The sequence below is a fragment of the Petromyzon marinus genome, chromosome 34, assembly GCF_048934315.1.
Source record: "Petromyzon marinus isolate PM22_M1 ecotype Great Lakes invasive population chromosome 34, UKy_Petmar_22M1.pri1.0, whole genome shotgun sequence".
Lineage (NCBI taxonomy): Eukaryota > Metazoa > Chordata > Hyperoartia > Petromyzontiformes > Petromyzontidae > Petromyzon > Petromyzon marinus.
The window spans coordinates 5,348,979-5,375,814 of NC_133700.1; the positions used below are offsets into that span (position 1 = coordinate 5,348,979).

General features: G+C 53.2%; 1 protein-coding gene across 14 annotated transcripts in view; it reads left to right on the forward strand.

Annotated features, from left to right (window-relative positions):
* The window catches only part of LOC116948619 (histone-lysine N-methyltransferase 2C-like), a 151,952-nt gene that overhangs the window by 86,838 nt on the left and 38,278 nt on the right, over positions 1-26,836 (forward strand). For 12 of the 14 annotated variants that reach the window (XM_032965457.2, XM_032965467.2, XM_032965460.2 and 9 more), the window contains exons 12-35: positions 1,135-1,325; positions 2,517-2,719; positions 3,927-5,107; positions 5,861-5,986; positions 6,945-7,049; positions 8,209-8,313; positions 8,795-8,976; positions 9,686-9,850; positions 10,436-10,545; positions 12,387-12,446; positions 12,824-13,042; positions 13,998-14,123; positions 15,047-15,181; positions 15,572-15,687; positions 16,617-16,857; positions 17,198-17,287; positions 17,967-18,065; positions 18,292-18,634; positions 19,447-19,682; positions 19,835-19,908; positions 20,841-20,966; positions 21,552-21,611; positions 22,536-22,580; positions 24,026-26,017. In XM_032965457.2, coding sequence (XP_032821348.2) covers positions 1,135-1,325; positions 2,517-2,719; positions 3,927-5,107; positions 5,861-5,986; positions 6,945-7,049; positions 8,209-8,313; positions 8,795-8,976; positions 9,686-9,850; positions 10,436-10,545; positions 12,387-12,446; positions 12,824-13,042; positions 13,998-14,123; positions 15,047-15,181; positions 15,572-15,687; positions 16,617-16,857; positions 17,198-17,287; positions 17,967-18,065; positions 18,292-18,634; positions 19,447-19,682; positions 19,835-19,908; positions 20,841-20,966; positions 21,552-21,611; positions 22,536-22,580; positions 24,026-26,017 — 6,330 coding nt within the window. The remainder of the gene's footprint in view (positions 1-1,134; positions 1,326-2,516; positions 2,720-3,926; positions 5,108-5,860; positions 5,987-6,944; positions 7,050-8,208; positions 8,314-8,794; positions 8,977-9,685; positions 9,851-10,435; positions 10,546-12,386; positions 12,447-12,823; positions 13,043-13,997; positions 14,124-15,046; positions 15,182-15,571; positions 15,688-16,616; positions 16,858-17,197; positions 17,288-17,966; positions 18,066-18,291; positions 18,635-19,446; positions 19,683-19,834; positions 19,909-20,840; positions 20,967-21,551; positions 21,612-22,535; positions 22,581-24,025; positions 26,018-26,836) is intronic. The other 2 variants (XM_032965466.2, XM_032965468.2) reach the window with 2 other exon arrangements.

Below are 26,836 nucleotides of genomic sequence, written 5' to 3' on the forward strand. Positions count from 1 at the left end.
GAATCAGTCATTGGCTTGGGTCTGAGCCAACACATGGCAAAGTGCAGCCTCCCACATGCAAGACTGTATTGCTGCCATCCTTTATCGCCAGAAATTGTAACTCATTATGGCCAAATCAGTTCATATAAGATTAATTTAGAACACTGTTGGTAATTATGATTGTGGTACAATAAGACCAAGCACAACAAGCACACACCTGTGAGCTCATACACTAATGTATCACCTGCGTGTCTGAATTTTTTGCAGGTCTTTACATGTACAGTATACGCATGTGTGTTTCAACCTTATACTTGTATGTGACTGTGGGTGGGTGAAGAGTGGTGGTTAACGTGCTGCGCTACGAACCCAGAATCCTGAGTTCGATGGCTAACGGCAGTGTCAAGTGATATCTGAACCTGTCCTGGCCACACCACTTTCTCCCGTGCCATGCCAGCCTCAATAGGTGCTCATCGAGAGCACTTTCTTCAAACAGCCTATGCTGTTGTACAAAGATACACGATCTTTGTATTTAATTTCTTTGTGTGAGAGATAAAAAAAAAACACCTCAACATTACGCAACCCTTTTAAGCATGTACCGGAGGCCCTAAAGGGGCAGGCGTTCATAATCCCGTTTGATAACTCCAGGGAATTCAAACTACTGCCTTGGGGAAGTGGGATGGTTGTCCTTTAAGTGTATCTAGCCTAGCATAAGCACCATATGAACATCGCTGCCATGGAATCGCAAAGGGCAGCTGTTCTTGTTGTGTGTGTGCATGCCTGAGAAGCGGTAGTTTAGCGGTGAGCGCGCAGCGCTACGAACTTGGCGACCCACGTTCGATTGCCGCTCACGGCCAAGTCCAGTGACAATTATCCGAATCGTTCCTGGGCCTCTCCTCGGTCGACTCAGCCTCAAATGAGCACCTGGTGGAGTGTGGAAAAACTTCGCCACTCTGAAGACAAAGGCGGTAGGGCGTAGTATCGGCCACCATACACCCTCGTGGGCCATACACGGCCTTCATAGGCGTTCGCTAACAGAACTTGCCCGAACAGTCTGTTCGGGCTATGAAGGGGATCTTTATCTTTGTGTTGCTAGCTGGTGCTCGTATACACATGGCCGTGTGTGCGTGTGCCCGTTTGCCCCGTGCGCGCTCGCAGCACTGCCGGTCGTGCAGCGACTGCGGCTCGCGCTCGGCAGGCGCGGAGCCCGGCTCGCGCTGGCACCGCGACTACTCGCTGTGCGAGCGCTGCCACCAGCAGCGCGCGAGCGGGCGCGCCTGCCCCGTGTGCGGAAGGGCACACGGCCGCCGCCCCGCGTCCACGCTCCTTGCGTGCCAGCGCTGCAGCAGGTGAGGTCCGAGTTGGGCACGGCGCCGGCTCCGCCGCTGCCGGGTCGCTCCGCACCGCTGCCGCTGGATATCTGTCGGTGGTAGCGGCAGTCGACACCGCACCCCGCGACGTTGATGCGTTGTGCCCGCTGTTGCTTTAGTCGGTGCTCTGGCCTCGGCTTAGTTGTCCTTCGCCCTCACCTCCTAATCCAGCACGGTTGGCTATGTATGGGGCGAAATAATTTCAACTTGCGTACAAAGGAAAAGAAACGGCTCTATTTACATGAGATGTGAGGTGCTTTGAAATGCTGGGGCATTCAAAACCAATAAATGGACAAATTCTCGTGATTTTTTTGTTGTTGTCTGGCTGGTTAATGACAACCTGTGGAATTTTATTCTGCAAATTGTGTTTATTTATTAAAATAAATGCTGACTAATGTAGCCATTTTAGTCTGTTAATAACCAAACTAAATACGCAAAACTTGACTAAATTTCCACCGGTTGTTATCGATTAGATAGACTATGAAGGCCAAAACGACGACTAAATTAAAACCGGTTGTGCCACCACGAATTGTTACGTAATGCCATTGCACCACACCATGATGCATCGTACCACAACACTCCATACCACGACACATCATACCACGACATGCTACCGAACGTCGTTCCTCTGCACCACGTGACAGTCTATGTCACACCACGGCATGTTGCGGTACACCACGATGATGCAGTTACACTGAGATGACGCCACGGCACGTTAACACGTCGCACTTGGGAGGCGCTGCCCTCTACCGTGTGGACCGGTGGTCACTTGAAAGGGATCTCCGGAGGGGAAGCTCTGTGATATCCATTTCTTTGGACCATTCTCCAACAGTTGCTCTCACTGCTCTCTGCGAGAGAGGTGATGGATATCTCGTCTTTTGACACCGATAGCACCATCAAGATTTTAATTTTATAACATACAAATTATACGGCAGCTGTTATTGTGTGTTTACATCCTTGCAGGTGCATTTATTCCTTGGCTCACATGGCTGTGTGTGCGCGTGCGTGGCGTTTTCGCGTGCGTTTGCTCAGCACTGACGATTGTGCAGCCGACTACGGCTCATGCTCGCTCCCCTGTGTGCCGAGAGCTGGTCGCCCGTCCGCGGTGTCAATTCTTAAACTCGGAACTTGCCGGACTGACGGATGGACGGGACCTGCTTGTCGCTCTAGAATGGTGCACGCCGAGTGCGAGGAGTCCGGCGTGCGGACCGGGCTCGACTGCCGCGACTACCTGTGCCCGCTGTGCCGGCCCCGCTCGCTGGCGCAGAGGGAGCGGCCGAGGAGGCTACCGCCCCCGCCCGGCACGGCTCCCGGCGGCAGAGACGTCGTCCCCTTCAAGCCGCCACCAATGGCGGCTTTGGCCGCGACGGCAGGTGTGGTGGCCCCCGCTGGGACACGCGCGTGGCCATGCACGCACGCACACTGGCCCTCCCGTCTAAACGCATGCACCGTTCGACTGGCGGACGACAAAAGCGGCCCGGGAATTTTCTCCCGTCTTCTAATTATATCCTCTCCGATTAGCATGGTTGGCTGCGTACGGTGCAAAATAAGTTAAACATGCATACATACATACATACAACCTTACTCAATTCAAGAGACGTGTTAGCTCTGTACCTGTTGCTTCTTTGAGAGTACCGTTTGTTGCTGGCCGATTGCATCTTGTGCCTTTGCTCCTCCTGTGCTCAGCAACAACAAGCATCCACGTACACCGTCGTCTTTCACAGCTGATAAAGACTGGCAATACGCACACACACACCCAGGGTCGCACAAATAGCCACACAGTCACTTCGACACGCAAAGACAATGGATCCTATGTTTAGCCTACATAGGCTGGTTGGGCAAGTTCCGTTAGTGAGCACCTATTAGGGATGACGCGCCTCTCCAGGGGATGGGTGTCTCCAACACGAACCTTTTATCTTCCTAGTGCCGATGTGTGTACACTTTACCAATTTAAGGCTAAGTAAACCCTAGGGGATGCCGAAGGCTGGTTCACATATTTCGTATTGCTGATAGGCAGCAGTGGTAGGGAATCAAGCTCAGGTTGCCAAATTTGTAACGAAGTGTCGAAGGCCTGCTTGGCAGAAGGTCACATGACAAACCCAGATGTAACGGGTTAATTGACCGAGGTGACTGGCAGATGCACCACCTGTGCTGCCCACTGTGCCAGTTGGCACATACATATCCCACGCACGTGTCTTCTCTTGCACAACAAATTCATGCTCACAGCACCACGCACATTGATCCAAGGATCCGCTGTTCTTATTTGAACCTTTTTTTATTGTCCCTAGTTCATATTATTGTCCCGAGATCAAATTTAGCTAACTTTGTACAGTCAGCACACAGGTTATTGTGCAAGACAAGTTTGGTGATTTCAGTCTGGTGAATTTAGAAAAAAAAATGTTTATCCCAGAGAAATCTGATGAGCTATGAACGCTTTTTCACAGATGTCCAAATAACTGGTGAATCACCGTGTGCTTCGAGCCCCCTATGGTCAATCCAGATATCGCCACCTTCTGCACGCGCCAGCTTGAGATGTCTCTCTTGATCAACGAACGAGTTTTTTATTTATTTATTTTGCAGACCCAGCCTCCAGGATCGCGTCGGGCTCTGGCTGCAGGGAGACAGACGCCGCCCGGCCGCCCTCATTGCGCCTGCCGCCCCGGCACCGCGACCCCGAGCGCCCGGCGCTCCCTCATCCCCCTCACGGGCCGAGCCTCGCCGAGCGGCACCGCCATCCGCCCGTCGGCCCCTCCGCCGCGGGCAGCGACGTGGACCGTCAACGCGACCGCCACCCGGTGCGCCGGCCGTTCGGGCCGCCGATGCCGGGCCTGCCTCACGGCGCCGCCGCCGGCGCCGCCGCGCTCCACAAAGCCAGGCTGGACGGTCGGGAGGATCGCCCGCCGGGGCTGGGCCTCAACTTCACGGGGCCTCGGAGGCCGCGTGAACTTCCCCGCGACAAGATGAAGTCACACGTGAAGCTGGAGCCAACGGGGCGACCGCCACCGCCGGCGGGGGGCATAGCGAGGCCGCACGGCACCCCCCACGGGCACGGTGAACTCGCGTCGCGACCGCCGCACTCCGGGCCCTTCGGTCCCGGCGCCGCGAGGCCGGCCAAGGTGGTTCCCCCGCACGGGCACGTACCGGGCGGGGCGAGGCACGAGCCCGGCGCCACCGCCCTCGCCTTCAAGTACCACCCCCGTGAGATGGGTCGGCCCATACGCCCGCCGGGCCTGCTCCCACCTAACGCGCCCTCCGTTTCCGGCGCCGAACGGCACAGGCCCAGGGAGGCGCCGAGTGCCAGTGGCGTCGGCGCAGAGCAGCCGACGCAGAGGCACGGGGTGCCGCGTCCTGTCGACAGGGGAGTCGCCGGAACGCCGGGGCAGGCTACCGGATCGAATCCCCAGCCACTGGGCAAGATCGCGGTGCCGGGCTCAACCGCTGGCACCGTGGCAATGTCACGTCCCTCCGGTGCTGCTCCCGCGCAGTCCTTCTCGACGTCAGGCGAGCGGACAGCGCTGTCAGCTGTGCCGGTCAGGGAACGACTGGTGCCTACCATTGGCGGCGGCGGCGCCAGTGGTGGTGGCTGTGGCAGCAGCGGAGGTAGCGGCGTCAACATTGGTGGAGCCCATAAGTTTTCAGCATACTCCATGGCGTGCTGCTCGGGGACCTCGCAGTCGGTAATGCCGCGAATCGGCATGGGGAAGCCGGCGATCTTCAGGCAGCGCTTCTCCACTGGCCGCTCACGCATCCGGCACCTGCAGGTGATTGTGCCAGCCTAGCGGTGGGCGGAACGCTGCCACCGCAATTGCTTGGTTGATTGGTTGCCGGGACGGTTGTGGTAATGCAGGTGACGTGTGTGATGGTGTGTGCGTTTTCTTAATTGTGGATTGCGTTAGCGCTATGGATTCCCACTCACGGCCAACACTGGTGCCAATTATCTGTACTAGTCCTTGGCCTGACCTAGGTCGACTCTGCCTCAAATGAGTACCTGGTGCGGTGTGTTAACATCGCCACTGGGAAGACAAAGGCGGTCGGGCGTGGTGCCGGCCACCCGCCCTCTCGTGTGCCAGCCTTCATAGGTGCTCATTAACAGCACTTGCCCCCACAGTCTTTGAAGGCTATGCAGGCGATCTTTGTATTTGGTATATTAATTACAGTGATAGGGCCCAACACTGAAGCGTTCGCAGCTTGTTGCAGAGGTTCACGATTCAAATCCAGCGGCCGCCTTGATTAATTTTGCGGGTGTAATAACTATAAAAATACATGCTGTCTGCTTCACAGTGGACGTTAGAAATCTAAAACGTGCGAAATTGAGGAGGTCACCTGTGGTCAATTTGTCCAATTCAAATAATTTCTTCCAATTGACTCGGTTGCGAGAGCACAGAGCATTCATCGCCACTCGTTGTGACACAGCTGCAGGCTGTCGGTGAGCCACGATGCCCTCGCGAGAGCCTTGCGCGACGGCCACGCATGCTCGCGATTTGACTTTGTGCCATGTTTCCTTGCACCCGCAGGGTCCCAGCGTCGGGTTCCGTGGGAGGAGGTTCCCGAGGGGGGGTCCCGGAGGACACCCGCAGAGTAGGGGCCGTGGGCGAGGGGGCAGCTACCGCTCCCCCACGGGCAGCATCACCACGTCCGGGGTGAGAACTCGGGTGTTTGTGAGCACTGGCTCCATCTCTAGATCCTTTGCTGCTTGCTTGCTTTGTCTGGGGGTGGGGGGTGAAGCAATGTTTTTGTAACTTGGGTAGACGAGGGAAGGTGGTCAGGCAGCCTGGGGTGGTGTGGGGAGGGGTTCATAATGGCCGTGTCGCGGGCCTGCAAAAGCGCTGAGTGGGTAGGCACCGCAGAAATCTTGGCTTCTCAGCCCAGACATTCACCTACCCGTAATTAAACTGGTTTCTCTCGTCTTTAGCAAGTGGCAATGGTTTCAACCGATAATCCTCATTGAAATTTACACAGAAAATCACTTCAAGTATTTGGTCCTTCGCTTTCTTTTGGCCAACCTCCGGCTCTGCGGTTTCACATTCATTAATTCGTCGCTGGTAAGAGGAGGGCAAAGAGGCATTGCCACGAATTAGACCCAGTTTTTGCTGGAGCCATTATGTGACGTCTTAATTAACTACTATGGCCTCATTCTTCAACGTCCATAACATCTATCACCTTTTAACGCGTTATTGCCCCATCAATTTTACGTGTCTTCCTCTGGTTCGCGATAGTGTGTGTTGCCGGCATTTAAATCAAACGCGTCTTTTTTTGTTGGATTGTTTGGCCCAATGGCTTGTCTGTTCGGTTATTTATTTTATCGTGAAAGCGTCCTGGGATGCTCTGTGCTACGCGAACTCAAATTGCATTACATTGTTAGGCATGGGCATTGGGTGGTAATTGTTATGTCGTGTAGGCGTTGATACGGTGAAACCCTGTGTGGTGGTGTTCTCATGTGAAAGCTGTTCAATTTTAAACCCGGCAGTCTTTTTTTCCCCTCCACGTTTGAATAGCGGTGCCATTCCATCTTTTCTTTTCGTGCCATCCTTGCACGACTCAACGTTACGCTGCCTGCTGCCACGCGTGCCCGCTGCTCTTATTGTCTCCACGACACAGGGCTTCACGCCCGAGGGCTCCATGAAGAAGGAGGAGCCGTCGGAGGACGCGATGCCTAACACGGTCGTTCTCTTCTCCACCAACGACAAGTACACGCTCAAGCAGGTACGGTGAGCGCAGCCCGAGACTCGTAACGGCCGTGTCAGGAGGATCCGCGGGTCGCCTTGATCTGAGCCACCGAATTGTGATCCTGGGTTTATAATCTTCGAGTTTCAGAAACCTGGAATTAAACCAGGTTTTCTTCTGTTGAGATGGTCTCAGAGACGGTCACACACACAACATTAAAGTGGCAGTTGTTCCAAATGCTGAAATTAGTGTGGGGGGGTGATTATCTATGTCAGTGGTTATCTATGTCAGTGGCCCTGAGAGAGAGCCGGTTGGTGAAACACCATGCTCTTCTGGCAGGAGAAGCCAGTCTAGTCGCAGGATGGAAACGTTCCACAAAGTTGTCTACAAAAAACCGGGGCAGCACCTGAGCAGTTATGGGCAACATCTGTCACCCTGATCGGAATTTGAACTCAAAATCTTCTCATTGTAATTCAAGCTCCTTTGAAAAAAGTGCGGCCTGGCTGGATTAAAAAAACGCCCATCATGTTTAAAACAAAAAAGGCCATGCTGATTGTCTTTTTAAATAATTTGGTTTGTCATTGTTCTAAAGATGAACACGTCGATTGATTGACGGCAACAAGCACTCTTCACAAAGCATGAAGGGAGTGCCTTGTAGTATTTGTTGAGAGGGCCAATTGAAAGCCATTATAAAAGTGTGCTTATATGCTTGAAAACTTTGGAAAAGTGCCATTTTTTGCCCGTACATGTGTGCGATAGTGCGCAGTAGTTGGCGCACTACGCTACAAACCCGGCGATGTGAGTTCCATTTCCATCCACGGCTAACATCAGCAGCGAATATCTGAAGTAGTCCTGGGCCTCTTATGTCGACTCGGTCATAATTTATTACAGGGTGTGGAGACAAAGGTGGCCGTGTGTGGCCCTTGCCACATCCCCCCACCCCCTTTGTGCACCATGACAGCTTTAGTAATAGGTGCTACTCGCTGACATCACTTGCCCCAACAGTCTGTTAAAGGCTATAGGTAAACGTGTGCATGCGTGCTCCTGCGTATATTTCTGTGTGGTGTTGACCACCGCCACCCCCCTTTCGTGTGTCGTGCAGGACTCAATATGTGCTCGCTAGCCGCTCTCGCCTCACCAAGTGTGTTAAGGCCATACGAGCAACCTTGGTCTTTTGCTTTGGCATGTATGCTTGCAGGATATGTGCGTCGTATGCGGCAGCTTTGGGCTCGGTGCCGAGGGACAGCTGCTCGCGTGCTCGCAGTGTGGGCAGTGTTACCACCCGTACTGCGTTGGAACCAAGGTGAGAGGGGCCCGGAAATCTCCTGGTCGGGCTGAACTCGGACGGCAACAAACAGCGCTATATCAGAGTTATCATCGATAATTGTGACACGTTTGTCCTATTGAAATAAGGTTAATGGTGTAAGCGCTTGGGGACAAGGCTGTGGGAGGGAATTGCAGTGTCGAGCTCTGTGAGGGACAGAGCAGAAAGAGAAGTGTGGTGACCTGCATTACGGTGGTGGTGGTTGAAGACAAGTACGGTTGACGCGAAACAGTGTGATAGACCAAATCTTCGTCATGCGTGGAGGAATCAACGAGTGAGGTTGACGAGAACAGAAACCATTGGTTGCAGTGATAGAAGAGTGACAAGGAAGCGACTGACCGACTGAGCGAGTTGCTGGAGTACATTTTTAGTGAGTGCTGGATCATCATCCAACCTTACTGCGTTACGTTGAATCCTGTCACGAACGTTTCTCCTCTGTGCGTGCTTGTGCGCGCATCAGATCACGCGCGTGGTGCTGAGCAAAGGCTGGCGCTGCTTGGAGTGCACGGTGTGCGAGTCGTGCGGACTCACATCGGACCCCGGGCGCCTGCTCCTGTGTGACGACTGCGACATCAGCTACCACATCTACTGCCTCGAACCGCCCCTGCACACAGTACCCAAGGGCGGCTGGAAGTGCAAGTGGTGAGTTGAGAGTTCGGTCGCTCGAAAGTGGCTTCCCCCCCCCACGGTTTGCCCTCTCGCTTGTGACTTCCATTACCCCTCTATCTGTCTCTCGGCAAAGTAATTGTCCACTGGTTTCTCCCCATGCGTCTTGAGATGCGGTGGCATTTAGCACGCCGTATTAATCCTTAAAAGTCGATTTGATTGTTGGGTTTTTTTTAGTCTAAAAGCTCGTGGTGGTTCGTTGTCCACCACCACTAGTAAGTAATAAGCCTGCCCAACTGGACATCTGTGAAAACGGAGCTTTGTAACTCATCGGATTCCTCGAGTCTAAATAAAAATTCTGATAGGCTGTACCAGAACTGTAATCACACACATGAGTGTTTCCACAACCTGCGTAGCACTGTCCACTGTAGCATTGCCCACGAAGTTTCACTCATTCCTATCCTGGGCCATCTCCACGTCCACTTCAAAGTCCCTTCACATCCTGTTTCAGCACTTCCAGCCATCTTCTTCTAGGCCTGCCTCTCAGCCTCTGCCCAGAGGTCACTCTTGCAAATAAGACCATCCCAGTGCATGTACGTAACTATGTATGTTCAACTTTTTTTCGCACCAATCGGAGGTTCTAAAGTCTATGTTCGGAGCGTGTCAGTGACTACTACGAAAACCAGATTTAACACAAGTACTCAAATCTAGTATTTCACTCACTCACCGTGCGTGCATGCTGTAGGTGCGTGTGCTGCCTGCAGTGCGGGGCATCGGAGCCAGGCTTCCGCTGCGAGTGGCAGAACAACCACACGCAGTGCGCTCCGTGCACCAGCCTCTCCACGTGCCCCGTGTGCTCTCAGCCCTACCGCGAGCAGCAGCTCATCGTTCAGTGCCGCCAGTGCGACAGGTATGTGCATACACCTCCTTCACGCACGCTTCACATTACCCCCGGCTCTCCCAGGGGCTCCTAGGTGCTGCCCCGACTGCCCCCGGCTCTCACTGGGGCTCATCGTCATCATTGTCATCGTTGTTGTCGTTGTTGTCAATCCATGCCATGCTGCCGTGTTGCGCTCTCTCTCGCGCCCATGAATAACAAAATCTTGACACATTCCGCCGCTGTGGCGCTGCTCTTCGAAGGGAAACATGAGGGCCATTTACTTGTGCACCACTCTCAATGCAATATGACAACATATATCTGCCATTACCCTGCTACCCTGATTTTTTACCATAATGTTTTTTTTTGCATTGTTTTGAGTCGCAGGTTAATTTAAACGCTATGCAAAATAAAATTGCTCTTTTACCACGTGCCAGTTCCATTTTTAAACCATAATCATCAGCACTGGAGGCCATGTGACAATTTGTTGATTGTAATCGATCCTCGTACTCACGATCGTCGCGCATTCGCATTGCGTGTGTTAACTTTATTTGTCTCGCTGCCGCTGATCGCTGCTGCGGTTGCTGCTGCTGCTGCTGCTATGGTGCCCGTTTGCAGGTGGATGCACGGCTCGTGTGAGGGGCTGCACTCGGAGGAGGAGGTAGAGAAAGCAGCCGATGACGGCTTCGACTGCTCCTTATGCCGCCAGCATTCCACAGTGTCACTCGGTACGGCAACGGTGCTTAACCGCCATTCCGGCGGTCGTAGCTGGCATGATTCCAGGTTTCTCTTCATCCTGTACTGTCGGCCACTGGGTCCAGTGTCCCAGCAGTACAGGACGAGAGAGAGGCAAGTTAAATTTTTTTAATCGAGGTACAAAACCTCGTTTTCACGTCCACCAGTGTTCTTCTCCCTTAGCAGCCTCATTAACCATTTCTGTTCCAAGACGTCTGCAAGTTGCAGGGTGAGTCGCGTTCACCGTTGAATCTCGAAATGCGCAAGCGGTCGGCGTTAACTTTAGTCAGAGAAGCGTACCACCGTTGCTTTTCTAGGCATTGTACTGTACTCACCACAGAGAACTATAGCGACACGACCGCAGTCTATGATAGCAGGGGCCAAACTGTGCCACATGCCCTCCCGCATGGCCTTTTACTTCCGATTCAGTTCATAATTGAATCCCATTCAGAATCGATTCCTTTCCGATGACTTGAACGTACGGAATCGGAAGAAAAACTGAACGGGAAAGGGTTAATGTTTGCTAGCGATCACGCGCGCACACCCCACCGTTCGTAATGTCGGTTCTGGCTCTTGCCCCATGCTTTAATTTTATTGCTCACACTCGCCAGTATTCGTAACCGTAGGATGCAGCCTTAAAATGCTGTCGATTGGCAACAGTTACTGGTTATTGGATAAATCTGGAAAAAATCTGAAAATCCAACCCAGATTTAGACTTCGAAATTATTGTTTCAGGCCGATCAGAAATAATGCCGTCACAGGAAGTGATATTGCTATTGTGATGTCGCGTCTGTGGTGAAAAAAATCTGTGAATCTGAAATACGACAATTAAAAATCATAAATTCTTCCCTACTCACGATATGCTTCCAGCGGTTGTCCAGAAGAGACCCATGCAAGCATAAATTTAGATGCCTGCCAGCATCAAGCATCGGTTCCACCTGACCTTAGGCTTGCATAAACGCGAATGTCACGCAATGCAAGTCGCTCGTAATAAGTGTTGACTCCACAACAGAAAAAAAAAAGCCTGGTGTTCATGCGACCGATCTTCTCAACAAAATAAATATTGCAGCCCTTGGTTCCGCCTGCAGCCATCCAATTGGCTGCCGGTCTGCTGTTGACAGCGTCGTCGTCGTTCAGTGACTCCCCCCCCCCCCCCCCCCCCCCCCCCGTGCTGGGGAATGTCCTCCCCCATTCTCTTCCATTCCATCCTATTCTTAGTTTTCCCCGTTCCTGTCATAGCCTCCAAACTCGTTTGCTTTGTGTAGCTGCTGCCGCTGCCATGTCTTCCACTGTCTTCCTCCACTGCTGTTGTCTTTTCTCTCGGTATCCGCTGAATATTCAATGCCTCATCATTGTTAACGTCCCATCCTTCCAACTCATTGGCACCCAAAAGCAATTTTCTCCAACTCGAACACCTTGACACGAACACAATCCCACTTGTGTGTGTTGTCGCTGTAAGGAACGCAGCATAAACCTGCCCTTAATCCTTGAGCCCAATCAGATATTTTTGTTGGTGCTGCCTGTGATGTCTTTTGTTTAATTGGTCCTTAAACATAGGCGACATTTGTACATGGTCCACATTGAACCACGTGTACAGCCCCAAGTTATATCAACTGCTGGATGAGGCCCACCCCAATCTGGCACTTGTTTGACTTTGCTTCAGCACGATGGGCAGTGCTTTGTTGGTCAAGGCGAGGAGAGTAGCCATTGGAAAAAAGTACTACATTCGATTTTGCTGTCCTTTATCTCAGCTGTCTCTTGTTTGGTGACATTAAGGACATCAAACTGAATAGATCTTTACAAAGACTGCTGTGTCGTTGTGTTACTACTGCAGGCAATGCTGTGAGCAAAGTTGAGGCGACTTCAGAGATTCTTCCCATTGCCATGGAACCAGGTACCCCGTGTGATAATAATGACAACGACAATCTCGATTATGTTGAAGAAGAAAAATGCAGTGGCGGATTGAGTAATGATGTTGATCATGAAGAGAGGATAATGTGAATGATGGTGGCAGTAAAGGTCATAATAGTTAGTGCACATATACACACCTTGGTCAGTCTAATTGCAGGATAAGGGCCTTCCGACATTTGCTGCATGATTCTCTCTGTTCGCTCGTCCATTCATTCATCTTGACCACTCGTCCGCTTTCACGTCTATCCATCCGCCTGTTCATGCAACCCCCCTGCTCCGTCCGCCCGTATATATCCGTACGTCAGTCCGTCTGACCCGCGCGTCAACTCTCGCGTCCGTCCGTCCCCGTCTGTCTCTCAGAGCCGGCGCCGAGGCTGTACACGCAGGACGGCGTGTGCCTCACCGAATCTGGGTTGCACCAGCTGCAGCGGCTGGCGCTGGAGCCGTCCGCGCGTCGGCGGCGCGTGCGAGCCCGTCTGCGGCACGGGGCGGTGCCCGGGGGAGACTCGAGCGACCCCGGCAGCTCCGACATCACAAGCCCCCGCGATGCCGAGCGCAGCTCCGAGCAGCCCCGTCGTGGTCAGTGGCCGAGCTGGGGTGGCACGGGGCGGGGGGGCCCGGTGCAAGGGATTAAATTAAATGGGGGGGGTTCCGGGGTTCCCCCCCCACTATTCGATCCTTTGTACCATTTATTATTATGAATGATATTTGACCGGTCGACGGCAGTATGAACTCGAGAAATGAGGTTTTACTGGTAGGAACCTCCTGGTTACACCAGCAGCCCACAGGGGATTATTGTGTCCGTCCGTCCGTCGTGCATCCAAAAATGGGAGGGATGGGGCTGGGTGGAGAGGGGAGGGTGGGGAGGGGAGGGTGGGGAGGGGCTGGGTGGAGAGGGAGGGGCTGGGTGGGAAGGGGAGGGTGGGGAGGGGCTGGGTGGGGAGGGGCTGGGTGGGGAGGGGCTGGGTGGGGGGTGGGAGGGGTGGGGCTGGGTGGGGAGGGTCTGGTCCCCCCGTGGTGCCCTTATAAAACTCAACGTTTAACCTACTCACGCCAGCTTGTGCCCGCCCTCACAGTCGGGCATATTGGCGGATTACATCATGCCGCCATGGACCCTGGCCATTGACCGAGCAACCCAACCAGCTCCCTATGCAGTAATGTGTTTTTTTTTTACATAGTACAACGTCGTTGGTCTCGGCGTGACTGTGGGTGCGTTTTGAATGCACTCGTTTCGCACACGCGTGTCTCCAATGGTGTAGGCGTCATCTTGGCGTCATGCAGCTCAGTGCCTTGGTCCCTCTGGCCCGTGGGCCACAGTACAGTGACACCGCCTGCACACTCCATTAGCCGAGCCACTGCGCCATATGAGACAATGCCTGTGAGATAGTATGAAAGAGACGACACGTAATCGATTCTTGAATTGAGCTGTGACCCCCGGATGATGACATCATATCTTGGGGGGAGGGCTTGAATCGTTCAGTTGTGCATTTAAGAGCAGGCGTACACGTTAAGATGTTTGTGCATGCACGCGCAGTGGTGACGACGGACAGACCTGACAGCCGCTCGGACACGCTGACCAGCCCGGAGCGGGAGGGCGCGGACGGTGGGAGACCGCCAAAGGAGGAGACGTCTCCTCGGAAGAGGAAGCTGTACAGGCCCGGTGAGAGGCACACACCAGGCGGGGGTGTGCACCACCTCGACACGACCCGGAGCTCTGTGATGATGGACAGGCCAAGCAGTTTCCTGCTGGGAAATAGCACGGTGGCGAGATGTTAATTGCCTCGCCTGGTATCCAGGTCATGGGTTCAATCATGTCCCTGAAGCCTTTATATTTGGAGTTTTCATGTCTCTCTCCCTGGGGTCACGTGGATTTTTTTTTGCTTCGTTGAGCAATTATTTGTGACCAGGTCGCTTCACTGAGCTATATAGCTCAGTGAACCTTACCTGGTAAGGTAAAAAAAGGTAGTTTAAATTTTGATTTAAAGCTTTCGTGACTGCAGTGATTCATATTCTTGGTTCTTTCGGTAAAGTCCCTTCAGCGTGACTTTACCGAAAGAACAAAGGTAGTTTAGTTGAAAAAAAATTGTTTAGTTTACCTAGAAGCTCACACACACCGCCTCATATACCCACAATCTTCATACCACCACACATAAACTTACCAACTCCATGCCACCACAACCAAAGACAAAGGTCGCCCCATTTAGCCTCCACATACTGTTGTGGCAAGTGTCGTTAGAGAGCACCTAATGAAGGCCGGCACGGCACACGATTGAGTGGGGTGGCCAGTACCACGCTGTCTGTCTGCCTTTGCCTGCTACTTTAACACTCTGCACCAGCTACTCATTTTAAGGCTGGATCGATCTAAAGGAGGCTTTAACACCAGTTTAGGTATTCATCACCAATGTTGGCTGTGAGTGCGAAGTGAGCTCGGGTCACCGGGATTGTTGCTGTCTGCACTAACCACCACGCCACCGCACCGCACGCACGCACTCACGCACTCGCAATACCGCACGCCGTGCCGCCCGCCACCGTCCCTGACGTCTCCCTCCCGCTTTGTGCCCGCCGCTGGGCGCGTGCCACTAGGTGTGGGGGGCTTCCTGGTGCGGCGCCGCTGCGGCTCCGGCTGGGCACGCGGGCGCGGGGGGCTCCTGCGCGGACGCTCCCTCTCGCTCACCGAGTGGGGTCCCTCGGCTGCCCGAACCAGCGAGGGCAGCGACGGTAACGGGGGGGGCGGGGCAGGGGGTGGCGATGGTGGTGGTGGTGGTGGGGGGGGGGTGGAAAAATTATTTAGAATGGAGAGGAATAAAATGTATACAAATGTTGATGAGGATAATGAAATTGGTAATGATGGTGATTTTCTGGTAGTAACAGCTACAACATTAATGTTGTACTCTGTAATGATGTAAGAGGTGACATTAATGATGATAGCATTTGTAGAATTTATAATGGCGACATTAATCATGTTGCTGTCAGCTGTAATTGTGGTGGCCATGATGACAGTGATTAATGTTGATAATGGCAATGATGATGGTGTCAACAATGATGATGGTGATCGGGTCAATGTTAACAATGGTGATGATGATGGTGGCGGTGGTGGTGACGATGCAGGGTGCATAGAGCCCTCCACGGATGAGGGGTTGCTGAGCCCGGACTCGGGAAGGTTGAGAAAAAATCACCCAAGGAAGAGAGCCCGGCTTGAAGACACCTTCCCTCCGTACCTTCAGGTCTGCACGAATAACAAACCGCAGCGTTGCTGTCGTAGATTTACGTTGAAATTGGTGTTTAAGTTGTCGACTCATACGAGCATCATGCGCACTATGAAGTGCAACGTCGACTCCCCTCAAGTAGCTCCCAAGTCCACACCTAACCGTCACGGTAGCCTTCACCCGAGTGTTTGCCTGAGATTCAACAACCAGCCGTAATCCTGAGGTTGACTGTCACAAGATTGGGAGCACCTTAACATATAGAGGACCACAGCACTTGGGCAGTTTTTGGCACCCGCTTATCTGTGGTTCCTTACGCCTCCCTCTTTGAGTGTGAGAGAATATTGTGCCCATTAAAAATATAAAGCAAAATTATTTTTATTATTTAGATCGGATAGATTGTATTTATTTCAAGAGGAGCCCAGTGAGCTGCTTGCCTGTATTTCATGGGCATCCTGCAATGGTGTAGATCTATACACACATGTGTGTTGAACTTTATTCGCACTGTACGTAGCCAACCATGCTAATCGGAGATGCGGGGGAAGGATAACAAACTAAACACAGAAAACTTTCATAGGCTATGCTTACATTTATGTATGCTTACATTTATATATATTTATATAAGAATAATATGTAATAATTTGCATATCTTGTATTTTACGTACAGTGTGATGTTCTGTGCATGTAGCATTTTACATGTATAATACTCCACATATATGGTAGTAGTTAGGTGACATAGTGGCACATTTATTAGCATACTGCTTTGCGAAACCCATGGACCCGTTCAGATAATTGTCACTAATGTTGGTGGCCGTGAGCAGGAATTGAACTCTGGTCGTCGAGTATGCAACGCAGCGCCACCGCTTCCCCACACACACACACTCTATTATACACACACTAACACACACTCTACACACACTAACACACACATCGCTGGTCTCTGGCCACAGGAGGCCTTCTTCGGCAAGAGCCTGCTGGACTCGGCGCGGGACCGGCCGCTCGACACGACCCCAGCCCTGGACGACGCGGCCCCCCTCTCCTCGCCGTGCCCCCCGCTGGCTGCTCCGTCGGCCCCCCCGGGGCTCGTCAGGGAGCCGGTGGGGGGCGGTGCAGATGACGCGACCGTCGCCGAGGCCCACGCGGTCCCCGTGGCGACCGACTCCGCCAGCCACGTGAAGGCTGCGATGCACGGTACGGCTTCCCGGCACATCAGAGGACGCCCCCCGGGTATCGGGTGGCGGAGGGGCCCGGGGGGCAGCTCTGAGATCTCGTGATGACCATGTCAGTCGAGCTGAGTTGATATCGTGGGTCCAAACCCTCTGCTTGGGTTTTCTTCCTCTGTGTTGGAGGCATCGAGCCAGCACTTCTAACTGAGGTCCTCGAATTATACCACGTGGCATTCTGTGGCGTTGTGAGAGATTCTCAACTGGCACTGCTGAGATCCTTTTTTGGCAACTCTGTGTTTGGGTGGCTTCTCCCAAATGATGACGATGACATTGATGATGGTGGTTTGGGTGGTGGTTTCCCACAGTTGATGCGACTGAGGATCCACTCACGGAGCTCTCCGATGACATCCTCGGGATTTTGACGCGGGACCTGGGGCGGCAACCGGCAGACACGGGTGAGCCACATACGTCGCAGCGTCACATTTACCTCCGTTTCATCGCCAACGTCTCCATCGTTACCAGTAAACCCATCGGCATCGTTACATTGTCAACACAACGAACGGGACCAACGACAACGTTGCAATCGTGTTTATAAACAGTAACATGGCCGTCATCATCGGCAGCAGTAGGGACCTAATATTAATTGCTTAAGCAATAAAAATGATTTCATACAGCCGTGATGCGTGAATTAATGTGTGTGCAATAATTCATTCATACATGTCGTTTGCGTGTGTGCCTTTATTTATATATGGGTCCGTGAGCGATGGCAATAGCATGAGGAGGCCTTCGTCCACCAGTGAATAGAACACGATGATTGATGATGATGGTGTGGAGAGACCCTTCAGGGATACGAGACTCAATCCTGTCTTAAAACACCTGTGGTGTCTATTCCACAGCGTGTGTGTGGAGTAGGAGATCCCTGTGCAACTTTTCTTAAAACCTCCCGCTTTGCTCTGCACCCTATATGCTAACAGCAACAGATAAGAAGTGATATGGGGATCAATAAAAAATATTTATGAAGAAATCGTTGTCTCTGAAGCCACCCTCCCCTATTGTATGTTGAGCTTCTTTGGCACCGTACGTAGCCAACCCTGCTAATCGGAGGAGCGATTTTTCCACTTTTTCTTCGAACAGACAAGGCGTGCGAGCCATCGCAGCCTCCCCCCGCGTTCCACGCACGCTCGCTCGACAACGCCTTTCTGCCCAGCGACTTGGACCGCATGGTCCCCGATGGTAAGCGCCCCCCTCCGATGCCCGCGCCTTGTTTTTCCAGCCCCCCTCACACGGGGATGCTGGTTTCGTTGCCTGTGCTCTGGGTGGTGTGTCTGTGCTGCGGGCAACGTCGTCCCTAGGGTACACGGCAGATCGGGGCGACTGCCCCGGGCCGCGTGCTTTTGGGGGAAGGGGGGGGGGCCCGCTTTGACACGTCCTGACCCCGCGCTGTGCGCCCTGCCAACAGAGCTCACGCACATCGAGGGCAAGGACGTGGAGGAGCTCTTCACGGCACTGAGCTCGCAGGGCGAGGGGGCGGCGCACGCCGGGCCGTTTGGCTACGGCGCCATGCACGCGATGGACGTGCCGGCTTCCGGGCCCGTGGCCGGCGCCGCTGCCGGCACCGCTGGCGGCGGTAGCAGCGGCGGTGGTGTTGACGCGGTCACTCGGGCGCCGCTGGCACCGCATGCCGTACACGGACCGCAGCCGCAGCCACTGCCGCAACAGCCGCCAACCAGTGGCGCCGTCGACATCCTGCCTGAGCCCTTTCCTGGTTTGGCGCAGCCAGTGTTTTCAGCTTTGGGCAGCGGGTGAGTGTAACTGTGTGTAACAGTGTGCGTGTGTGTGCGAGAGAGAGAGAGAACCTGGAAAGTTCTGTGCAGACTCCTGGGCTGTGCCAACCTAACAGTGTCTTAGCCAGCTGTGAAACAGATCACAACCCTCCGTATTCTCCATTAAGTTTGTGTGTGTGTGTGTAGGCATGACACAGTGCTTAGCTCACTTCGCTACGAGACCCACCACCTGAGTTTGATTCCCGGCCATGGATCATATCAGTGGCGGGTTCATAACTGAACCCGTTTGGGGCCTTGTCTAGGTTGACTCAGCCTTGACCGAGTACGTGGTGAGGTGTGTGAACATCAGCACTTCCGGCCAAACCGTCCGCTCGTGTGACGTACCAGCCTTGGGAGACAATGGCTAACACCACTTGCCTAAGTCGTCTGCGTGATTCGGTTGTGAGATGTTAACTACCTCGCCTGGAGTTTACAAGTTCCCTCTTTTTCCTGGTCTTCTGGTTTTAGAGTATTTGGCTGATATAAATTTCCACATGATTAGCCACTTCGTTATGCTATAACATCTAATTGCTCCGTGGGCCTTACCTGGTAAAATAGAAATGGACTCTCCGGATGATATCTGTGATTTATTGCCGCGTATACGTTCATGTGCGCGCCAACGCAGGTAACATCGCCATCACTTAGCGGCGAGCGGTGGGTTATTCTTGTTGTTGACGACACCGCCTCCGCCGTTGTTGTTAACAATGCCGCCCGGTGGGTTATTCTTGTTGTTGACACCGCCTCCGCTGTTGTTGTTAACAATGCCGCCATTGTTGTTATTGCCCGCGCAGTGAGAAGCGCGCCACGTTCAGCCCCGCAGCGGGCTGCAGTGTGGCGTCGCCCGCGTCACCCTGGAGCGGTTCACAGCCACCCGGCGGCGACGAGCGCTGCGAGAGCGACGGCCTCTCCTACAACCAGCGCAGCGCGCTCAAGTGGGAGCGCGACGAGGAGCTCGGGGAGATGGCCACCATCTCCGCGGTGCTCTACGCCAACATCAACTTCCCCGGCTTGCGGCACGAGTTCCCCGGTATGCTCAAGTCGACATTGTTGACCCGCCCGTGCTGGGCATGAGTTAACATGTAGTGACGCCTGCCCCATTGACGCCGTGTCCCGCTTCCGGTGTGCCGCTTGCTGCGTCGTTGATGGCCTCCCGTGTTGTTGCGTGCCGCCCCCCCGCAGACTGGCCGACCCGCTCCAAGCAGATTGCCAAGCTGTGGCGCAAGGCGTCGACAGAAGAGCGTGCCCCCTATCTGGTGAGACGCCATCTCCCGGCGGCGACCTTCGTGTGTTGGAGTCATGCGGCGCTGACGTGGCCTAGCGTGTAGTGCGTCGTGTCGCTTGTTGCAGAGTATGTACGCATGTACGTTCTTTCACACCGCACGTAGCCGCACCGTGCTAATTGGAGGTGCACAGGTTTGTGGTTCGAGCCCCACGGCTGCGCTGGTTAATTCTGGGGTCTATTGGCACCCCTTTTGCCTCACAGTGGACATTAACGATCCCGTGACCTCATTCGAATACGACTAGGCCAATTGTTCCTCCGTCACAGTCCACATTTGTAAAAATTATCTCCACATTACTTAATCAGATCAAATCAAAGCTCCCTCCTCTCAGATGATACCTGTATGTGAAACATAACGCCCTCGTGATTAGCATATGCTACAAGAATTACGCAAATATCAATTGTATTATTGTTGTAAAACCCATATTGCAAAGTGCTCCTCAAATCGTTTTGAGTTTGTTTGCTAGTCTTGCCCCCAAACCCCTTTAGGCCTCGCCTTGGACAGATTTTCTTTTAAAAAAAAATGATATTGTGAGAGTTATAGTCGCAGTCGGGGGAGCCGCTCAGCCCATGATCCCCTCAGAGTTTAATAAACAAGTGCCACCAAGTCAACCATGTTAAGATGCTGGCTTCTATCTACCGTGGCAATGTCGAAATTTCGTGTGGCATTTCCAATCACTGGTTCAGGCTCGCCAGCAGACAATAAGTGTGGCCGTGATGCTGCTTTTTGCCATGGCAGACGCTTCCACCATTGTCATCGCCACCACCACCACACGTGACTCTAGGTAGCGACGGGGTAGATCGTGATGTGTCCTGTCTTGGTGGCGGCGCTTGCGTCGCCGGTGCTGCGTCGTCGCCAACGCCGGTAGACCGCTGACCGTTGTGGTTGTTGTTTCGTTGTTGCAGCAAAAGGCCCGAGACAACCGTGCGGCACTGCGTATCACGCGGGCGCAGAGCGGCATCAGGCCTCCCCGCAAGAAGCAGCTGCCCGAGACGGTCGACCAGTTTAGCCCAACGGAGCCCGAGATCCCGGTACGCGGTCTCGTCTGTGCTCTTCCTCACGAGCGAAGGGCTTGGGGGATGATGTCCAGTTGTGAGTGGATATCTTCTTGCTGTGCGCGTGTGTGTGTGTGCGCATTTGCCTGGCTGTATGCTTTCTGAAAATATTTCTGGGGGTTTTAGTTTGTTTGCAGCATTGTTTCAAAAGGAGATCGGGCCTATAGGAAGACGCTACCCAGCTGTCCATTCATCTATCCATCTTCCTCACTACCAACGTATCCGTTGATTAAAATCCCATCGGCCTGTCCTTACAACTACCCAGTTGTTGCGGAGGTTTGTGGTTCAAGCCTTGCGGCCACCCCGGTTAATTCTTCTGTGTGTTAATGATCATATATTTTACGTCTGCTTTACAGTGGACGTTAGAGGTCCCATGACATTGGAAAAAAGTAGGCCGTGTGTGTACCATATGATATACGATTCGCGGCAATCATAGAGTCCGTTTTGTAAAATGTCATCATGTAACTTATCCATTTATCCGTTCATCCATCCATTCATCATCTGTTTGCCCATCCGTAGTATTTTCCGTCGACTCAGTCTGATGATGTCCATGTGCGACAGGGGAAGGAACATCACAGGCTCAAGGAGGTCGAACAGGAGCATGAGTGGAAGCAGCGACAGGTCAGTGGTGTGGAAGGGATAATGGCGCACAGAAAGGGGGGTGGGGGGCATCTCGTGATATGAAATTGTAACGGCCTGCATGATTCTCATTATAATCGAGCGCACCGCCACCCACTCGCCTTGACACGCGGTACGTGCACAAACGCATACCAGGATTTTTCTGCCGATGCGATAATAAATCCGAGGGATCGCGTGTCGGATGGTTGGCCCTAAAGGAAGATGCAGCCCAAAGTCCCAAAGGCAAATAGCCGTTACCTTGTAGATTCTTAACTCGGCTGTGAGTCCCGAGCAGCCCAACAATTGAAGCTTTTTGTCCATGACGGTGAAGTAGATTTTAAAAGCTGTGTTTTATAAGTCAACGTGGCACATGAGTAGGGTTGCCGTGATATGGCGATTCCGCGATGTTCCGTGCGATATAAGGTCCACATCAGCCATATAGACCGGTTTGCTAAATATCATATAATGATTATCGTTTCCCATCTAATGTTTTAAAGCATTTTTGTTTCATGATGAAATACTTAAGAAATTACAAACACAATCATTAAGTTTTACATACATACCTTATTCGTATGTATTGGTGCTTTGCTCAATATTTTCCAGAGTAAGTGACGGCATGACGCCATCATTTTGTAGTTTTCTCATTTATGCAATTATTGCTTGTGTAATTGTAAAGTTGCAATGATTAGAAGACATACGCCAGGTTATGTTTAATGAGAATTGCGGTTAAAGCACTCTGGATGTACTGCAAAGCGCAAAAACAATACAATAAAAACATGCGAAGTACTATTACATATATATAGGAAACTTGTTTCGTGATGATCAACATTTCATGAAAAATTTATATCGTATCGTGAAAATTGATATCGCGGCAACCCTGCACACTAGTGACGTCACTGTAACGTCGTGTGTCACTGTAACCCGTAGGTGTCAATACAGCGTCAATGCAGTGATGTCACTACAGCGCAATGGGTATGTATCGGAGCTATTTGTTTTTTGGTTGCATCTTCCTTTACAGAAATACTTGAAAAGTCTTGAGTATATTCTATAACGGATGGATGCTGTTGAAGTCCTTTTTAAGCAGCAATAATTGTCTATGGAGAGGATAATAGGGTGCAAAATAATAATAAATAATCCGACCAACCTTGTGTCGTAAGACCCTACACCACCCGACATGGCCAAACAAATAAAATTGTCATGTGTACAAGTGTCTAACGCACCAATTATTATTTGTCTCGGCTCACCCGGTAAGTTAAAGACTAATGCCCACTGACCAAATTTCAAATGTTCTTCAACTTACCCGGGTCTTTCAACAACAATATGGCCAGATCTTTTACGCGGCCGACCCAATAACCAATTGCGAATTATAACATTGACTCCGAAAACCTACTACGTTACCCAGGAAAATGTCGCTGAATCTCAAGACTTTTGAGGGCCCTTCATTAAGATGTTTTGGGGTCTGTTCTCTTTTATGAACATTTTGACGTGTAGGAGAAAAATTACCCAGGGAAAAACCCACTCTTAAGCGGGGAGGTAACACTAAGGTCCGCACAGATAGATTCAAGAATCCATTGCTGCACTGCCATCTCTTGCTGCTTCACGGCCCAAGTCAACAACAACTGGTATTCCCAGTTTCCCATCCAAGTACGAATCGGGCTCAACCATGCTTATCTAACAAGATCTGCCAAGATAGGAATGAATTCACAGGATGAGTCGGTCATAGCAAAATGGATTGATCGTGTTGTTGGCCAGGTAGAGCCAGTTGTGGGAATGTTGTCAGGTGATACAGTTAGTTGGTAGCTTTTAGCCACTACAAAGACACGGATGTATTTTGTCCTTTAAAGCAATTCATGTACAGTATGTACACTAAGGTTGCCACAGTGTGGCGATTCTATGCTATAATGTACGATATAAGGTCCATGATAACGGTATCGTCCGTTTTGTAAAATGTAGTGGTATTGTTATTAACTTTGCTCATTTCATTTTTTAGTAAACATTTTGTTTCCCGAAATAACGAACACAGTAATGAAAGTTGTAAATAAATTTACGGCGTGGCAGTTATGTGATGCCATTGTATTTCCAGCTCATTAATTATTTGATTACTTTGAGTGTAACAGACAATGTGGGCTTCATATGCATTATAGATTGGCATCGATCACAAAGACTTTACTGTAGGCATACGTTGATTCAATTGCAGTTAATGAACTTGAAAGCAATATTCATTCACACTATGAAGTATAGCAAAGCACACACAAGGAATGCAATAGAAATGTGAAATACAATTACAACATCACAGGAAACCGATATTGCAAAAACTTTAATATCCCATTGCACCTTAGCGTGCGAAACGATTTCGCGGCAATCACAGCATAGACGCAGGCGCTCACCGCGGTGCACAATTATCGTCTCCGCTGCAGCAACTGCGGCTGCAGAGCAAGCAGCAGGCGAAGCTGGAGGCCACGCAGAAGCTGGAGCTCGCCAAGCAGGAGCAGCAGAAGATGAGCCTCCACGGGGAGGGCGCCGGCGACGCGGAGGTGGATGGCGCAGCTACGGCGCCGGCCTCGGAATTCCCGGACGGCGAGAGCTTTCCCAGCGCCGCCAGCCAGGCCGAGCCGGCCCGCAGCCCCTTCGCTGGCGACGGTGGCGGCGGCGACGGCGGCGGGGGGAAGCTGGCGCCGTTCTCCCCGCGGCCGCTGTCCAACCCCAAGGGGCTGAGCCTGGACGACGTGTTCGTGAAGCCGCGAGCGCCGTCGCAGCCGCGCGCGCCCCTGCAGCCACCGCCAGCGCACGAGGGCTTCCCGCAGGCCGCCGGGCGCCCCCACACCGAGCTCCCGCCGGAGTCGGGCTCTGGCTCCCGCCCAGCGTCGCCGTGGGACCCCTACCCTGGCGCGCCCGAGGCTCCTGCGTCCGCTCCCGGTGCCGCGACCGCGCCGGCGACAACGGCGACGTCCGCGACGACGCCGCCTTCCGCCGTCAGGAGACACTCGGCGCCGAACCTGGATCCGTACGGCAACCCTCCTGGCACGCCACGCCCCGTGGGGACGCTGCCGGCCGACTCCTACTTTGCGATGCCCAAGACGCCGCAGAGGAAGGAGGAACCCGCGTTCCGGAGAGGGGCGGGCGAGCAGGCGCCCCGCGCCACGGCACTGTGCGATCCGTACGCCAAGGCGCCCGGCACCCCGCGGCCGTCGCCGATCGCCGAACCCTACTTCAGGGCCGCCGGGCCGCCCCCGTCTCTCCTCTCCTCCAGGCCGGACGAGCTGCCGCCGCCGCAGCAGCAACAGCAGCAGATGTTCAAGGCGCCCTTCCCAGCGCCGCAACAGATGCCTTTGCCCGTCATGTCGCCCAGCGGTGTTCAGCAACCTCCACTCGGGCAGCCATGCCAGCCGCCTATGGGCGTTTCCCCCGGAGGGTACGCGCCGTCGCCGTCCGCGATTCACGGATCACCAGTCCGGCGACCGCCCAGCGCCACCGAGCACTACGCGCAGCAGCAGCAGACACTGCCCACGTCCCCTTACGGACAGGCCGCAGGCGCACAGGGAACGCTGCCACCTGATCCATACGTGCAGGCACCCCACACGCCGCGGCCCCTTGTCACCTCCGACCCCTATGCTCAACCGCCGGGGACACCCCGGCCTCTCAGTTCTGATCCCTATGCACAGCCGCCCCACACGCCAAGACCTTTGACCTCCGACCCTTACGCACAGCCGCCGGGAACACCGCGGCCCATGACCTCCGACCCTTACGCACAGCCGCCGGGAACGCCTCGGCCTATGACCTCCGACCCCTACGCGCAACCTCCGGGGACGCCTCGGCCCATGACCTCCGACCCCTACGCGCAACCTCCGGGGACGCCGCGACCATTTGCGGCCGACCCCTACGCCCGCCAGCCGCAGTCGCAACCCGCGTTCGAAATGTACGGCGACGGGCAACCAGTGCCCAGCGCGCAGTTCGCACCGGCGGCTGGGGTGACGCGGCAAACTAACGTCGAGGGCAAGTACTCGCAAGCGGGCACCGCCCCTCCCCGAGAGATGTTTTCCCCGCCCACGACGCCGGGCGTCCAATCGCAGGCACAAGCCGCTGCCGCTGCCGCCGTGGAAGCGTTGGAAGCCGGCTCGCGCGACATGTTCACGCCGCCGCTTTCAGGCGATTCCGTTCAAATTCCCGGCCTCGCTTCGCCGACGACAGCGCCCGGAGGGAGTAGTGCGAGGAGCCTGACGGCGGCAGTCTCCGCGGCGTTGGGTTCCGTCTCCGGCGCGGGTTCCGGTGCGATGGAGATGGCACAGGCGAAGGCACGGGGCGGCTCTGCATGCGTGCCGGGCGCGGTGCACATGGCACAGCAGCAGGGGATGGCGCCCACACGGCCTGACGTGCTCCCACTGCAGGGGATTCTGGGACAGCATGGCGCGGTGGGTGATGTGGTATCTCTTGTGTTGTTTGGCTGACGTAGGTTGTGTAGTGCTTGGTTAAGGATGGGTTACACTGGAATGATCGGTACGTGGTGATAATGCTTGCTGTGACGATAGTAACGATACTGGGGGCGCACCGAATAGTACTTTATACTATTCGACCGACAACATTATTTGAAGCCGAATTTCATATTTATTTATTTCAAATAAGCTGGCATGTCTCTCTGTCTCCCCCTGTGTCTTTCTCCCTGTCTCTCTGCTTGTCTCTCCCTGTCTCCCTCTTACTTTCTCTTGTGTCTCTCAGTGTCTCCCCTTTTTCATTTGCTCGTGGTGGGGGTTATGCTCTACACTGCTCTCCTCATGTGTCCCGCCCCTTCTCCGCCATGGGCTGTTGTGGTCATGTAATTGCTTTGGCCCTTGGTGCTCACTTTTGTCTTCCTCATTCTATTTAGCCGAATACAAATTCTAAACACGCCGCTCGTATTTTGCCACATTCTGAAGGCAGAGCGTATATTGTGTGATGCCTTAGATTTCACGAATATGAAATCGGTGATTATGGTCTTGCTTCGTGTGTCATGCCTCTTGTGACGATCGTGGTAATAATGGCATTGAAAGTATTTATGTTAAAATAATTTCACACCATACGTAGCCAACCGTGCTAATCAGAGTTGTGGGGGGATGGACAAAGAAAAACAACTAAACACAAAAAGCAATTCTAAAGAAATGTTTTCAATCTAGATGAATCTAGATTGATAGATAAATCGAGATTAACGATGCTGACTTTGCAGTCTTAACGATTGACAGGCGGCACCGATAGCA